Raw genomic sequence first — 18,344 nt, forward strand, 5'->3', positions numbered from 1 at the left:
CACGTCAAAGTGCTTATGGCCTCACTAACTTGGGCTGTACAGTATGAGAGTGTGGTATGGAAAATGCATGATACAATGATCAACATGCCAATTTTCAAATTGGTCCAAGCTCGAAAATCGAATGAGCCGCATGAGATAAATACTGGAGGTCTCATTTACCATAAGCGTCGCCCAAAACGCAAACACTTCACATAAGATAGCTCAATGAAATTGGGTTTGAATGTCCCAACATACTAGTACACGTCCTCGGAACCGAATGAGGCTCTCCTAGTGAACAAAACGTGCATGTATTTACTGAAGGCCTCAAATACCATAGGCGACAAATACACCACATAGCCTCAAATATCTGAAGGAGGCAAAAGCAAGTGTACATAATAAAATATACACGCATTTACTTAACAACTGGATGTGCGTGTATTGACTGGAACCTCGTATACCAAATGAGGTAAATACACCACATATAACCTCAATTGATTTTCTATGAGGCAATTAATCAAGTGTATACACATAAACAAATGGTCATAATAAAGACGCATGTATATTCTTGAGAATAAAATGTCACAAAAGACAATAATGTGAAATCAGTTGCAACTGTATACATAAGCCAAAACTCCCACCAATAAAATGCATCAAAATAACTAACAAGTTTCATATTACTAACATACTCCTGAAAATTTTTGGAGTCAAGTCCTTAGTGAGAGGACCAATAAGCATACAAAAATAAATCCAGAGTTGTTCTTGGCGTACTTGGATCCATGTCTGTGGAAGTCGAACTCTTGACGATTCTTGTCGCACATGGACTGTGTTGGTCTGGTCTGCCCTCTTCCACTCAACTTGGATTTTCTCATTGTTAGTCACTTAATGGGCCAGTGACAACTATTTATAGTGGTGAGGGCAGGGACCAACCCTGCATAAAAACTAGGGTTTCCTTCCCATTAAGGAAACAACACTTTAGGTCCACACATAGTAGCTGGACTCATACTATTAAGGCAGCTCCTATCAACACAACTAAACCGATTTTAATAAAATAAAAGTGGGACTATGCCAGCCCACCTTATGGAAATCTTGTAGTTGAGGGTTTTTCTTCATCTCTCCCACACATATCATCGATTTTGTTTTATTTTTTTAAGTTTTATTAGTTCATTTGATGTCGTCTGCGCTGAATTCTTGGTGTCTCAGTGGGTTCTTCAGTACTGTCTCATCTTCAACCCCATCCCACCTCTCTTTCCTCCTTCTCCAACACCCTCTACAACTTGCGCCCCTCCCCATGGTTTGAATATGGTGGCGTGGCGGCAGTGACGATGGGGAGATGAAGAGGAGAGGAAGAAGATCAATTATGTTTTGCTTAGAGTAAACCGAGCTGGGCCAGGTCGGTTGTGGTTTGTCCGACCGGTCTAGCTTGGTTTGAAAGCCATTAACCAGGAATTTCAAACTTTTCAATAGATAGCCGTTGGGTTCATTAAAATACACGTGTCATGCCCAGAATGCAGGGCCGGAAGATGGCTGCTATTCTAGAGGCCGTAGAAGATCTGAAGGGGAAAAAAAACAAAAAAAAAAAATTTGGTAAAGGGAGGGAAAAAAAACATAATAAGATAACCATTTTTATCTCCTCTGGTTCTCATCCCCAGTTCCAGGCCCATCCTGGTAAGATGACACATGTCCTGGAGGTATCCAATGGTCCATTTTAAGTTTAAATCTGGTTAATCTGGTTAGAATGCACAACAGATTGTGGTAGATGGAGGAATTTTTATCGTCTGCGGTTCCTTGATCGGTGCGGTTCCCTAGTGCCTCTCACAAGAGGAGGGTGGATCCCACCAGGGCAGAGTGTTCGGTCAGGTGCCCGGGGTGGGTCCCACACCCTCTTGTGAGAAGTACTAGGGAACCGCAAACGATATAAATCCATAGATGGAGAGTGATAATGCTTGCTTTTCTCTCTCATGACAGATGACACTTCTTTAACATTGAGATTGGACCCCAAGCCCCATTGGATTGCTCTTTCCCATACAGCTTGTGGCAGATGTTCTGCTAGGTTAATAAAGAAGGATAAATTTCCCAGGTTTTGAAGTCCTCTGTAACTTTGGGCTCCTAGGTTTTGGGGTGAGAAATAATTCATTGATATTGTGGACGAGCTTTGCAAGTTACATTAAATTTGGCTCAAAGAGGTTGGGGTGGGTGACTTGAAACTAGGCTTACTCCCAAGTTTGAGATAGGATTTCATGGACCTGCTGGAATGTTTAAATATCCAGTATGCTCCCTTTGAACTAACAATTGTTGTGAAAGAATATGGTTTAGTTTTGAGAAAGTATTGGAAAAGAAACCCATGAATTTCTTTGACTTTGGAAGGATACTAAAATTTGACCTTGTTATGTTAAGAAAATTTGCTTTTCACTGGTATTTGGTAATGTGGATTTTTTTTATTTTTTTTATTTTTTTTTTGGTTTCTTGGGGGTGGGTGGGGCCTGGGGGTGGGGGTGGGGATGGAATCGTTATCGTCTACGGTTCCTTGACCGGTGCGGTTCCCTAGTGCCTCTCACGAAAGGAGGGTGGACCCCACTCGGGGCACCTGACCGAACACTCTGCCTGGGTGGGGTCCACCCTCCTCTTGTGAGAGGCACTAGGGAACCACACCGGTCAGGTAACCGCATACGATAAAAATTGGGTTGGGTGTGGGTGTGGGTGGGGGTGGGGCGAGGGAATCAAATCAATCAAATTAATAAGTTACAAAACTAGTTTAGACACATTAATTGTTACAGACTTTGGGAGGAGTTATATTCCTTTTTATGGAGAAAGTAGATATACATAGCTTTAGTCTGTAACTTCTTTTCTTGTTATTCAAGTATTCTTAGTTATAATCTGTGAGTTCATTAAAGGTTCTGGTTCTTTTGAAGTAATTAATATCCTTTATTTTTTAGTTTGTTTTTCTTGCTTCTCAATGTTGAATCCTCTTGATTCTTCTTTCATAGGATTTCTTCAAAAAGGCAACTTTGAACATGGAGTAGGGACTGCATTTTATTACTTTTGATCTTGGTATAAAAACCACATGGAAAACCCAGTAATCAACAAAAAAAATCAGTTTTGGACCAGCTGCACATCCTTGTGCATATTGTTTTGATTTCTAATTGTGTTTGTCTTATTAGACAATATATGAAGTTAAATTTTCAGCTACAAGAAAAATCAAATTTCTGAGTTTTTCTTTTTGCTTTTAAGTTTAAAGTGAGGTATATAACCAGGTTGGGCTTAGATTCAGCATTGGTGAATTCCTCAACCTGGATGTACCTGATGGTCATCCAGGTTGAGGTTTATCAAATCAGTAATAGATCCTCAAAATCTTTGTTTTGATAAAAATAAAATTAAGTACTTTTTGAATTTTTTGATTGTGGATCAAGAAGAATAGATATATATTTTTTTGAGTGTTCCTGATGTATGTGAAGGTTACACACCATTGAATGTTGAAGATATATAATAGAGTTATGGTCACTGTATGATTTATTTTATTTGTATTTTGGTCTCTCTTTTTTGTATGTATGTTCAGATCTAACAAATTTTATTACAAGTTGAGGCCTTAGCTCAAAATGGAAGAGCACCTGGGAATTATTTCCTAGGTTATTAATTTATGATGGTTCGAATCCATTAGGCCTCAAGGATTGCAACTTGTGAAGTTGGGTTTTGTTCATTCTCTGTTTAATTTTGTCTTTTATTTTTTTTACTTCCCTTATAGGTGGGGATATCTATGCTCTTGTTGTTGTCTCAGTTAGAGGCATTGCGTAAATTAGGTTTCTTTTTTTTATTTATTAGTTATTTCTGTTGAAAAAGGAATTCGATTATGAATTGGATTCTGATTCCCAATAGGAAAATTCAGGGGTAATTTGGTAATGATCTCATTACTTAGTAATAAGGTTTTGCATTATATATGGATATGGTGTGAAAACCCTGGTACAGACTCTCATAATATTATTGAGGTTTTTTATATTCTTCAGTTTTCTTCTCTACCAGTCTATGATTAGGGTTTTGATAGAAACCCAAACTGATTGTGGAGGAGCTTGCATTCAAGGAAACACAAAGTTATACGTGTGTGTGTGACTCATTACGAAAGGGCTAAGATCGCGTGGAAGCTTTGCGCTTCTGAAGTTTTAGGTAACGATCGAAACCCTAAGTTTCATTTTGAGTTTAGAATGGTTTATCCCATCGGTTGCAACAATTTCAATTCGCTTCTACCGAATCGTACCCACGATTCTAATAGTGGCATCAAAGTCTCGCTTCCGTATGGGAAAGCCTTCAATTTTTGTATTGTATTGTACGTGATCGTTTCATTTCTGATTTTATTAAAAAAACAAATCAAGATCAGCCATGGTCGAAGCCGAACTCGAGGAATTGCGAAAGGAATCAGAATCTGATTCTAATTCATGTAAATTACATATGGAAAAACGAGATGTGACTAGAGTCTTTTCCAAATCAAACTTTTGGTACGGTTGCTTTTGGTTTTCAAAAAAAAAAAAAGGAAGGTGATTTGGTTACTGTACCGTGATGTCTGTTCACAGTATGTAACAAACAAAAGTTTTTTGTTTGGATTAATAAAAAAAACAAAAACAAAAAAGATGTTTATGATTAAACCTGGATCTTTGTGCCTCTCGCAACAGAGACCCAGGCCAGCCCTTACAGCCATGGAACCTTACCCAACCCTTGCGGCCTACACCACGAACCCCACACCCATCATGCCGTTTGGTGATTAGCCGTGGCTGGTGGCTGCCAGACATGGTGAGACTGTTCGTTTAAAAAAAAGAAAAACACAATAAGAGTTGTTGTGTCGAGCGGCCAAAAGAAGGAGAAGAAGAAGATGATAGGGTTTTTTAAAACCTATCATGAAAAGATTGTATTGACCCTAATGCCCTTAGACAATTAAGTTTTGGGATGGGTCTCTATACACCATTGCGGGGCCTAAACTGTTTAAGCCCAAATGGGTTGGGTGGTATTTGGGATGGGTTGGCTACTGGTTTTAGAAACCAGTGGATCCTCAGGCTATTTGGCATGGGCTTTGGGTTTGGTTTTATTTTTCAAATTAATTGTGGTCTCTAATGTTGGGCCTTAGTTGTTAGACCCCATATGGGTTTGGTTTTTTTTTTTTTTGTTGTTTTTTTGAGTAAATTTAAGGATTTTTTATTAATTGGATTTTGATCTAAATTTTTATGTACATTAATTTTTATTTTTATTTTTTTGGACATGAGATGTCATTCAATACTAAGATTTAGTATGAGACTGTGTGTTTTTATTATTTTTTACATAAATTGGAATTAAAATTGAAAGGATCGTGTACAATATAATGGCTATGGTTATGGGATTTAAAACTTATATTCATGAGATGCATTATGTGGGTGGTGAATGGCATGACATGCATGTGGTAATATTTGTAATTTTCTCATTTCTTTCTCTCTCCTCCTTCTCTCTTTATGTACAGTTTGTAATTCCTCTCAAGCAGTCCAATTGGTAGATTTGTTTCCTAAGTTTTATTTATTTAAAGAGAATATAATAAATAGGATTAGATTTTAATTTTATTTGATCGTGATCGTGGATCGATACTTGTTTGATGGGGCTGATCGAGAGAAAAATTGGAGGATGTGATTGCTTTCTTGACGAGTTCAAGGCCTTTTGATTGTATTCTCTGTAATAGTTATGAAGGAAGTAATTTAATTGCATTTCTATTTGCAGTATCAAATTAATAATACTGTGTGGGAGTGATATTTGAGGTTATGATTACTCCCACCCATCGTACAGTCAAAGTGAATTTGTATTGAATGGGAATTCATGTTGATTATAGATGTAATCCCATAACTATTAGTTTTTTAATATTTTCATGTGATAAATGGATGGATGAATGACCATATTATGGTGATGATTGTATGCGTTTCCGTTTTCCCTCTATATTATGGTGTATAATATTCAATTTCCTAGATTTCTAGTAGTTAGAATTGTCAAATCGCTATTCCATGCTGCACAATTGGTGGATCGTCCGTAGATTCCATTTGGCCCACCCATCTAGGAAACTTTTTGTTGAATCAAATGTTTCGTAATCATTAACAACATAATTGTGTAACTAATTAAGAACTTACTCACTATATTAACTTTTTAATTAAATAAATTAGATTTTTAATAGAATAATATGCCATTACAAAGTTAACTTTGCTTCTCAACTGCTACTATCTACAGTGTAGCTCTTTTCTATCATATAAAACTTGTATTTTTAAAATATTCTATATAGGAAAAGGTTGGGTTTGCTAATGGTATATTGTATGCTACCGCCCTATGTGTCTATCTCTTTCTTGAGTCTCTTCTCCCCTTTGGAGGGTAAGGGAGTCATTTCAAAGGGAGAAGAGATAGATAGACACATAGGGTGCTAGCATATGGTATACCGCTAGCATACCCATCCCTCTCTCATTTTACATTAACATTCTTCTTCTTCTTATGCGGACATTGTGCATCTAATTGGTCTGAGTGTAAAAGGTTTTATATTTATAGTTTCAATTTTTATATAAAAAGGAGGAGAAATAATCCTTTGCTTATGGCTTTGACATAAATAACTATAAAATGGTTATCCCTTAATTCATCTTGTAACGTAGAAGATGCAATAAAGGTTGGGGTTTTAAAATCCCAGCCCAACCCTAGGTCCCTTTAACTCAAGCTAGTTCATCCTCGACTGAGGTTAGATTGGGATATCGTAGTCAAGGCTGAGCTTTATCGGGCTCAACCTAGCCTGACCCTAACTAATCTCGATTGTACTAGGGTTGACTTGGTTGGCCCTTGCTATCCCTAGTAGCCCCTATTTTCTCCATTCCACAAGCAGTTCAATAAAATGTCAAACCAGTCATTCTCAATCTATTAATGGACTGGTTGGCAAAGTTTCCACTAATATATCAACGATTGAGGGCACTACTTGATCATGTGGGGACCAACGGAAGAAAAGTACCCTTCTATGTGGGCACATAAGCCATGCAACCAAGTAACGTTTTTTTTTTCTTCCTTTCAAATGTTTATATGAGGAAATGAATACTACATGGTTGTGTGGCTCCTATGCTAAGACAAAACCCTTGAAACGACTACCTGATTCCCCTACAAAATGAAAAATCCCCTTAGTCGATGATCTGGTGAATCTCCTCATTGACCCCATGCTGGTGCAGAGAGCATAATTGAAAAACCAGGTTTTGACTTGAATGAGTCAACCAAGGCGAGTGAAAAATTCCAAAACCTGCTCAAGAGTCACGATGACTTTTTTTGTTTTTGGTGAAAGAGTCATGAATCCTTTGTTAGTTAAAACGGGAACGACAAAAAAATGGTGTTCTGAACGTGTTTTAAGCGGATCAAAATTTGAATGGAACGCTAAAAATTACGGTCATTTTACATAAAAAACGGCAAAAGAATGAAAACGAACAATACACTTTTTAAATGTTTAAATTTGAATAATACAGTATAAAAAAAGGGCAATGTACATATATAATTTAAAAAATTATTACCTAATTAATGTATGCATTTAAAATATCATAACTTCCAATTATTCAAAAACATTATTTATTAATTTTTAAAACCCTTGGGTTAACAACTTAACATTGATTAATTGTATGGTAGGTAAGTTGAGATCATCAATGCCATTAAAACCATCAACATCATCAATCTTAAGCTAAAGAGTGAAAAACTGGTTTGGGTTTAGTCCCACATCGTATGGGTTTAGAAATTCAATGGGAACAACCTTCTATAAAAATGAAACCTGTCGAGGTCTGTGGTATGGTTATCACGCTCACTCCACTTGAGTGGATGACAACTTGGCATCTTCTCGGAGTGTGTAATCTTATTTAGTATTATTATCTCTTGGGATGGTTTAGTCAGACTGTCTAATAAATGGAAGTAAACGCGTTTTGAACGGTTAGTTAAGCCGAACCCCTTTTTATCTGATTTTTAATAATTAATAATTCAGTAATTCGCGTTTAAAACGGCTAAAAAAAGGGAAAATCGTTTCGTTTTAAGATTCATGATGATTCGGTCAATATTAAAAAATAATCAAAATCGGATTGAATAAGTCCGAGTCAAATGAGAGTCGATATGTAACACACATAAAATCGCTGACTCTGGTCTATTTTTTTTCACTTTCAGCCCCTTTCCGTACATTATTACCCTTAATGTACCCTCCCCAGGCCTTGCAGTGGCGGGAGTAAGGGTGTCAAAACCTAGCCTGAACCGTTAAGATTGATCGAAACCAACCAAAAAATCCGGGCCGAATCGAACTGATCTTTATTGGATTGGTTTTGGAATGGGGTATGACGGGATCGATTGAAAATTGGATCGCATCGGATCGATCGATAGCAAACCGAAACCCAAACCGAATGAAACCGATAAAAAAAATTATTGAGTATAAAGTTATGAATAGCAGAATAGGTGAATTTATAAAGAAAAATCATTGAGTTAGTGAACAAATTTTCGATCGTAAGGGGAATTGTTACAAATCAATGAGTATGAGGTAATGAAAAAAAGAAATTTCATTTTAACAATGTTTTTTCCATTAATTTCCTTGTTTATTATACAAAATTAGTTGGTTGTCAAATAAATGATTTGAAAGTAGGCTTCAATCTGTGATTTCAATATTAATTATATTTTCATTGACTATTCTTTGATTTCAATCTTAATTATCTTATTTTTACAATTAATGATAAATAATTATATGATTTGTAACAGTAATTATTCATTGATTTGAATACTTTTTCTATTTTTTCCCATATAATTTATTCTTCTTTATTTGAATTACATGAACATATTAAATCAATTTTCTTGTTTATAATTGTATACTTATTTTGATTTGAGAAAGATAAATTTAGGTGTTTTTTATCGAATCTTTTTTCACTATAAATTATGAAAGTTAAGATTTCATTGTGCTTCAAACTCGAAAATAAATCGATCTAAATCAATAATAACCCGATTTTAAAAAATCAAAACAAATCGAAACCGCATCAAATTGAAACTGAAACCGATCAAAAACCAAAATTTCTTAATGATTTTGTTTTGATCTCACCATTCCAAGACCGAAACCGAGCTGAATAGACCGTTTGACACCCCGCGGCAGCCTCGTGCACTTGGTATGCCCCTTTTAGTTCTCTTGTTCAACAACTCTCCAACCAGAGACATTGAAGTAATCTAAAGATGAGAGAGTGAAGAAGAAGGGGGTGAACATATGTTCCAGATGGTGTTAATCGTGTACGAGACAGCCGTAGACCGAACCTGTGGTGCCACGCATAACAGGATGGCAAGGAAGGAAGGGGGCGGTGCTGCTACAGATTTGGATACCAGCCATTCGTGAGGAAGGTTGTCCAACAGAAGTTGAAGCGACCAAAATAAGTGGAAAAGAGAAGGAAAGGTGAAGAAAGTTTAAAACAGAAGCTTAAGTCGATTTTTTCATCTGGCAGAGAAAGCGTAAAGATTGTAATCAGTGGTTCTTAAGGTGTTGGATCCTTTCACCCATTTGAGAATATTCGATAAAGGGGAAAATAAAAAAACTCACTTTTTTTTAAAAAAAACTACACAGGAGCAGTGGAAAGATCAACAAATTCAAACTATTCAGTCATCTCCTCCTACACACTACTAAACGACAATTGATGTGACACAGAAGGGTTCTTTCTCTGTCTCTCTCCTCTCCATTCTTTGTTTTTTCCGCCACTCATCAAAGTGTATCAGGAGTGGATATTCGCTTTGGGATTCTCACGCAACTGATTGGGTAATCATATATACAAGACATATTGGATTTTAATTCTCTCTAAGTTGGATGGAGGCTCGGAAACTGTGACTGCAAAAATGGCTAAGATGAGGAATTGGAGAACTCGTGCAGTGGTTCTTGTGGGTTTTTTCTTGAGTTCAGCTCTGTTTTGCAATGGAGGAATCACTAGTTGTTTTGTAAGGGATACTTATCCATCCGTTGATATGCCGCTTGACAGCGATGTATTTCGTGTGCCCCCAGGCTATAACGCACCACAGCAGGTTCTCTCTCTCTCTCTCTGTTATCAACCAACTTACTATCCGTCTGAGTTATACCATCAGTAATATCTGTTTTTGAATTATATCATCTGTAATTTCTGTTTTCATATTTAATCAAATTTAACATGTTGGCAAAAGTTTTCCTTCACAGTCGGGGAGGAAGAATCCCCTCACCAGTCACAAACGCGGATTACCACTGTTGTTTGGTGTCGAAACTACCTCCCTCCTTGGGCATCCGATTGTATCGATGTCTATGATGAAGGAATTCTTCCTTCACAATGGGTGAAGGGAAGCTCGGTTCAATAATGTTTATTCTTTCATGGCAGAATATATAATTGAGATAGAATTGTGTAGATTAGCTCTATGTGGTGTAAATAGCTTAACAGGAGCCTTAACTAAAGGGATATATGCCATCCATTTCATTCCCTTGGGTCTTATACCCTCCAAGAACCAAAGGGGGAAACAAAAAATCTCACATTTAGTATTTTTAATTTTTTGAGAGAGTAGGTTTATACATACCCATTGTAGAAACCCTCTCCCACACACATTACTTTTATACTGCACGAACTAGATGATGTGGCATTTTGACCATTAGCTTTATCTGGGAAACTCTTTGGAAGGCCACGTGTTGAATTAGATAACAATCTCAACCAAATGAACCACTTTATATTGTGATTTGTGGTTGTTCAAATAATTTTACAATCTCAACCAAATGATCTTTGCAAACATGTTTGAAACCACTATAACTCCAAGTAGAGAAATTACATAAGTCCTGACACTTAACACGATCACTAATGAGACTAGTGATGATGAGAAAACAGCCAATATATTGGGGCGCTCCTGAAACTTATTTTGTTAGTCAATTGAAGGCCTGTGGGCCCAGATGAATTTTATAAAAACATTGAAGAGAGGTTACTGTGTGTAAGAAGAGCAGGGTTTACAACAAAACCTGGTGGATTAAGCCACCAAACAGAAGGCAACATGGAAGCCCCTTTAGCTAGTACATTGGCTTCCTTGTTTAAAGATCTAGGAACAAACAAAAACACTATATGGGAGAAATACTGTCTAAGAGACAAAATATCTGCAACAGGAACAGATGCAGCCCAATCTAAGGAGGTTATTTAAAAAAGTCACTAGAGGCTTGTAATCAGAGAACGCGGTAACACGCTCAAGCTTGATACTCTGAGCTAAAATAAGTCCATCCCTTATTGCCTCAGCTTCCACCGTAGTTGCAGAAGAACTTCGACCATGCTTGCATTTAGCAGTTACAAAGGCCCCTATGTGATTCCTAATAATAAGACTCCTGCCACATAGAGATGAGTTAGCCTTCCAAACACTGTCAGTGTAAATGTTAAAATGGGGAAGGGTATTGTGAGGAAAAGAAAAGTGTAAAGCAACAGGGACTGCATGGCTCTTAACAGTGTCCCTACATAAACCCAACCTGCCCTCTTCAACAGAATGTTAGTAAGCTTGAATAGTGCCAAGAAGGGAAAGGTTAGAATGGCGAAAGACAAAACAGTTCCTCGATTTCCAAATTTTCCAAAGTAAAGAAGTCCATTGAATAAGTGCATCAGTTTTATTAGGGAAACTAGAAGACTAATCCAAAAAGTTAGAAAACACATCCTTAAATGAGTTATCTTGCAATGTTCAAGTCCATAGCCTAAAAGGGGAGGCCAACCAACAACAAGAAGTAAAAGAGCAATGGAAAAGATCATGCAAGACAGATTCTTCAGATGAAAAACTTATAGAACAAGTATCATTAGGAGTAATACACCTTTTAACAAGTAGAGTTCTAACAGCTAGTGTGTTCGAGCAACATCGCCATAAGAAGTGTTTAATTTTTGGGAGCAAAGGTAAAGACCACAGCTTATTCCAAATGGGATCAGCCAAATGCCTAGAGCTATTGGGGGAAAAGATTTGAGACCTCCTACAGAGCAAAATGATAACCTGATTTCACAGTGAAGATACCATTCTTTGTAAGGTTCCAAAACCAGGAGTCGTCCTCGGGAGATAAACTAAGAGGAATCCTAAGGATTGCTTAGGCCTCATTACTGGAAAAATATATAAAAATAGGAGCAAGAAACAACCAATTGTAGCTAGATCCAGTGCAGAGGCCGAGTTTAGGGCCATGGCTCATGGAGTATGTGAGCTTATATGGCTAAAGAGACTTCTTCAAGACTTGAGCTTTGAAACTGAAGGGCCAATGAGACTTTATTGTGACAACAAAGCTGCTATAAGCATTGCCCATAATCCGGTTCAGCATGATCGAACCAAGCATATTGAGGTTGATCGTTACTTCATCAAAGAGAAGCTGGATTCTGGGTGCATTTGTACTGCCTTTGTGAAGACAGGTGATCAAGTAGCAGATATCTTCACCAAGGGTCTTACTCCTACTCTATTTAGTACCTTATTGTGCAAGCTGGGAATATATGACATTTATTCTCCAGCTTGAGGGGGGAGTGTTAGAGGTGTTAGAATATCTTGTATAAGGGTAGTTTTGTCATTGCCCTGTTATAAGACATGACCAAGTTGTATTTTTCTTGTTCTTGTTTTATTTCCCTTGATCTCCCTAGGGAGGTCTGTGTAATTTGGAAGAGTTTATTAATGTAGTAATATGTGTGTTGAGAATCACTCAACACACACAACCGATTCTCTCCCAACTCTTCTTCTCTTCTTCCCCTTTCCTTCCTCCTTGCTGTTAACTCTTTAATCTCTCATTAGAATCGATCCATTGAAGCCTTAACTTTTCTGTTCATATCAGGTTGGGTCTGGAATGTTTTGTTTTTGAGAGACCAAGAGTGGTTTTGCTCCTTGGGTTGGGGTAAGGTGGTATGTCCCTCCCTTGTATTCTTTTATTAATTTTTGATATTAATAAAATTCTAGGGGCTGGCCCGGGTCCCAGATAATATTTGGGAAAAAAAAAGGCTTGAATTTGGGCCTTCTTTTTATTTTTTTTGCTGCCTATTGCTCTGAAATTCTGCTGCAGTTGGTGACTGGTGCTCCATTCTTTATCGTGGTGATGTTCTAAAACTCTGATGCTTATTGGTTTCCCTTTCTGGCATTTTTTTGAGTGTTTTGTTTCTGGTTCTTCTTGAAACCATTACTGCCTTATATTGCTACTTCTTTGGCTATGTATTCAGCCTGTTATCTCCTTCTTGAGTTTGTTTTTATTGCAAGCTTGGTCCTTTAAATCCAGTGCTTGCTGCTCTATTGTTGGGTTATTGACTGGAGGTTCTCTGGCTGTTCTTTTGTGTTGATTTTTGGCTGGTTTTTCTGTTGGTACTATGGGAGAGAATAAAACTATTCCAGTTGTTACATCTCAATTGGAAACAGTGAATGTCACTATTACCTCTATCAAGCTGAAAGGGAGTTCAAATTACTGGTTATGGGCTCAAGCTGTGAAAGTTTATATTATGGCTAGGAAGAAACTCAAGTGTATTACCTCTGACCCTCCTGCATGGCTGCATCCGATTCAAAAGATTATGAGGATTGGATGCAAGACAATGCCGTTATTTTGATTTGGTTATGGAATAGCATGGAACCAGATATTGTTGCAAATGTGATGTTTCACACCATTGCTAAGGATGTGCGGGAAGATTTGAAGGATACCTAGTCACAGGAGAAAAACATGAACCTGGTATATGATCTATATGAGAAACTCTTTCAGAGCCGTCAGTCAAACAGGTCTCTCTAAGACTACTATAGCACTTTTAAGGGTCTTGTTGAGGAATTATGTCTTTCAGCCTCTCACCATCGACATTGTCAAATTAAAAGCTTAAAGGAATGAATTTTTTGTGTCTAAATTTCTAGCTGGCCTAGGTTCTGATTTGAAGTCTGTCAAGGGACATATTCTTGTTGGAGAAACTGTTTCTACTCTTACTGACACGTTCTCCCGCTTACAACGTATCTCTTCTCCTGGAAAAACTGACTCTACTCTCAAGGAGAACTTTGCCTTTGTGACTGGCCGTGGTCATGGTCGTGGACGTAGCTTAGGGGGAGGACATGGTGGTGGTGGTGGTTAGTCAGGTGATAAACCTTTTCGGAAGTGTACTGATTGTGGGAAAACTGGTCACACTATTGATTTTTGTTGGGACAAGTATGGTAAGCCCGATTGGGAAACTCAGTCTGCCAATCATACAGCGTCTGAAGGAGGTAGTGATGGTGCTACCCATAGTGATTCTCCACATGTTTCCGTACCAAGTAGTGGTTCTACTACAACTCCTCCCCGTGATGATCTCTCCCAGATATTATGGCGTTTACAACACTTGGAGGCATCCAGTCTTACATCCACTGGACCCTCATCTTCTTCTTCTACTCTAGCTCATGTAGGTACACTTGCTCTCTCTACAACTACTACGTCTTGGATCATTGACTCCAGGGCTTCTGCTCATATGACTGGTGAATCATCATTATTTACCATTTATTCACGTACACATTCATCATCTCCTATAATTCTTGCAAATGGTTCTTTAACTCCTGTTTCTGGGCATGGTACCATCTCTCCCACTCCCTCCATGAGTCTCTTCTCTTTGTTACATGTTCCTCAGTTACCATTAATCTTCTTTTTGTCAGTTAAATAACTAAAGCTTTACATTGTTCTGTGATTTTTTTTCCTTCTTCTTGTGTTTTTCAGGATCTTCACACGAGGAAGAAGATTGGTGGATAGTGTGAAAAAGATGGACTCTACTACCTTGACCATGGTGCTACTACCTTGTCTGCCTCTGTTGCTTCTGTTGGTGGGGTGACTCTGTTTTAGTGGCACTGTCGTTTAGGACATTTGTCTTTAGCTAGGTTAAAATTGTTATTGCCTTCTTTTAAGTTTGTGTCTCGGTTAGAGTATAAAGCCTGTGAGTTGGGAAAACATCATCGTGCCTCTTTCCCTTCTCGTGCTATGGCTCGTAGTTTGTCTTTATTTTCTTTAGTCCATTTGAACATTTGGGGTCCTCGTGTTAAGAATCGGAGCGGTTTCATGTATTTTGTCACTTTTGTGGACGACCATTCTCGTCTTACATGGTTATACCTCTTGAAGGATCGTTCCGAGTTTCTTTGTATTCCAAAATTTTTATAATGAAAAAAAAACTCAGTTTGGTTTATCTATTAAGGTTTTTCATTCTGATAATGCTTTGGAGTATGTTCAGCGTGATATTTCTGACTTTTGTGTTGCTCATGGAATGATTCACCAAAGTAGCTGTTCCTACACTCCACAACAAAATGGGGTGGCGGAACGTAAGAATAGACATTTACTTGAGGTTGCCCACACTATAATGTTCCATCTGCATATTCCAAAGCAATTTTGGTGTGAAGGGGTCCTTACTGCCTGTTACCTGATTAATCGAATGCCTTCTTCTGTTCTTGCTGACAAGTCTCCATTTTCCATTGTTTTCCAGGTCAACCCAGTTTTCATTTACCTCGAATTTTTGGGTGTATTTGTTTTGTTCATAATCTACATGCTCATTCTGATAAACTATCTCCCAGGTCCACTAAGTGTGTTTTTCTTGGATATTTTTATACCCAGAAAGGATACAAGTGTTATGACCCTGTCGCCCATAGGTATTTTGTGAGTGCTAATGTCACCTTCTTTGAGGACCATTCTTATTTTTATTCATCCTCCTCTGTCTTTGAGGATGAGTGGCATGTTGATGCTCCTCCTGTCCTTGTACTCGTCCCACTCTCTACACCCCCATTACAGGTTTATCGGCAATGTGACAGGTCCGTAACACAGGAAGAGGTTCCACCGGTTCCACCTGTTTCACCACCTCTGCCAGCTCCTTCGTCTAGTGAAGCTCCAATTCCTTCTTCAACTGATGACTTTAGCCTTGCGTCATGGTACTCGCTCTTGCACTCAAAGGTCCAATGTGTTATATTCTATTGATAAGTATGTGTCCCTATCTCACTTACCCTCTTCTGTTCATACTTTTACCTTGTCCTTGTCTTCCAACCCTATTCCCAAAAATCATACTGAGGCTCTTTGTCTTCCTGGTTGGAAGAAGGCCATGGATTTGGAAATAGATGCTCTCTTATCTCCTCACACTTGGAGTTTGGTAGATCTGCCTCCTGGAAAGGAACTTGTAAAGTGTCGCTAGGTTTACACAATCAAATACCTTTTGGATGGTTCTGTTGAGCGGCTTAAAGCCCGTCTGGTTGCCAAGGGGTATACACAGACTTATAGTGTGGACTACTTTGAGACCTTCTCCCTTGTTGCTTGGCTGAACTCTGTTCGCCTAATTATTTCTATGGCAATTAATTTTGATTGGCCCTTGTTTCAGTTGGATATTAAAATCGCCTTCTTGTATGGTGATCTTCATGAGGTGTATATGGAGCAACCTCCTGGGTATGTTGCTTAGGGGAAGAATAGTACTCAGGTATGCAAATTGCAGAAAGCAATTTATGACCTCAAACAATCACCCAGAGCATGGATTGAGAAGTTCAGTACCACAGTAGTATCGTGTGGTTTTTCATAGTGTTATTCTGGTCATTTTGTGTTTGTTCGTCGTTGTGGTGGCAAGTTGGTTGTCCTGGTTGTGTACGTTGATGATATCATTATTTCTGGTGATGATGTGTCAAGCATTGCTGAGGTAAAGGCTTACTTACAACAGAACTTTCGTACCAAGGATTTGGGTGGTATTCACTACTTTCTTGGCATTGAGGTTGTGAGAAGCAAGAAGGGTATCAGTCTTTCTCAGAGGAAGTATGTTTTAGATCTTTTGTCTGATACTGGCATGCTTGCCTCTAAGCCAGTGGATAGTCCTATGGATCCTCATCAGAAGTTTGGTATAGATGATGGCAATCCTCTCAAGGATGTGCACCAGTGCAGGAGTTTGTTTAGTTGGAAAGTTGATTTACCTTACTGTCACGAGACCGGACATCTCTTTTGCTGTTGGTGTTCTGAGCCAGTTTATGCAAACTCCTCAGAAAGCTCACTGGGATGCTGCCATTCACATTCTTCGTTATTTAAAGGGTGCTCCTGGTAAAGGGCTTATTTATCATCCTAATTGGCATATGGATCTGGTTGCTTATTCTGATGCAGACTGGGCTGCATCAGCAAGTGGTCGTCATTCCACTACAGGTTATTGTACGTTTGTTGGGGGTAATCTTGTCTCGTGGCGTAGTAAGAAGCAGACTACTATTGCGCGGTTGAGTGCAGAGGCAGAGTACTGGGCTATGGCCCACACTACCGCTGAGTTGATGTGGCTCAGGTCTCTTCTTCTTGAGATGGGGTTTCCTGTGCCTATGCCGATGAAGATGTATTGTGATAACTAGACAGCTATATATATTGCTAGTAACCCTGTTTACCATGAGCGGACTAAACATATTGAGGTGGACTGTCACTTTGTTCGCGATAACCAGGCAGCTATATATATTTTGGGTTTTGGGGTTCTATGTTATTTACTTTCTTTTTTGTTTTTATTTATAATAGGTGAGCGCTTAGGGGTAATTTCATAATAAACCCCTAACCAACTTACCTAATATTGATCTATCTTTTATTATTAATAGAACCCAAGTCCTGCGATAGGAAATATACTTATCGCAGACTGCCTTCTCTTCTCTCTTGACATTGTGTTGATTAGTTAGTTTCCGATTTGTAACCGACCTCATTAGAAAATTGATATTGTTGGGTTTTCTGATGCGGATTGGGCTGGTGCTGATGGGGATAGGAGATTTAGCACTGGTTACTGTACCTTTGTGGGTAGTACTCTTGTTTCTTGGCGCAGCAAAAAGCATACTACTGTTGCTCGTTCTAGTGCTGAAGCAGAATATCGTGCTGTGATTCATACTACTGCTGAATTCATGTGGGTGCAATCTCTGCGTCAAGAATTAGGATTTCAAGTTGATAAGCCTATGGTGATGTTGTGTGATAATCAAGCTGCAATCTACATCGCTAGTAATCCTGTTTTTCACAAACGGACTAAACATATTGAAGTAGATTGCCATTTTGTCCGCGATGCTGTTTTGAAGAAGCTCTTTCTTACTCTGTTGTATCATCTACTGCTCAGTTAGCTGATCCTTTTACCAAGGCTCTTTTTAGTCCTGCAATCCAGAATTGTTGTCCAAAGCTGAGCATGAGTGACTTGTATGCTCCAGCTTGAGGGGGAGTGTTAAAGTGTTTAGGATTCTCGTCTTGGGGGAATGTCCCACCGAGAATATGTTTCCTAGTTTAGGAGTATTTTGTTTCCTAAATTAGTGGTTTACTGTTACTAGGATTAGTATTTAGAGGCCCACCCTTCAATGCTGTCAAGCTCGATGTGGATGGTGCATACAGGGGGAATCCTGGGCCGGGGAGTGGAGGGGGCATTATTAGAGGCTATGATGGTCACTTTTTGGCTGCTTTTGCGAAGTCT

General features: G+C 38.5%; 1 protein-coding gene across 2 annotated transcripts in view; it reads left to right on the plus strand.

Annotated features, from left to right (window-relative positions):
• The first annotated feature begins 9,749 nt into the window (after positions 1–9,749).
• LOC122646732 (purple acid phosphatase-like) overlaps positions 9,750–18,344 on the plus strand; it is a 46,883-nt gene continuing 38,288 nt past the window's right edge. The window contains exon 1 of one of the 2 annotated variants that reach the window (XM_043840338.1): positions 9,750–10,008. In XM_043840338.1, coding sequence (XP_043696273.1) covers positions 9,826–10,008 — 183 coding nt within the window. In that variant the 5' untranslated portion in view covers positions 9,750–9,825. The remainder of the gene's footprint in view (positions 10,009–18,344) is intronic. The other variant, XM_043840337.1, reaches the window with a different exon arrangement.

This window comes from Telopea speciosissima, chromosome 11 (assembly GCF_018873765.1).
Source record: "Telopea speciosissima isolate NSW1024214 ecotype Mountain lineage chromosome 11, Tspe_v1, whole genome shotgun sequence".
NCBI lineage: Eukaryota > Viridiplantae > Streptophyta > Magnoliopsida > Proteales > Proteaceae > Telopea > Telopea speciosissima.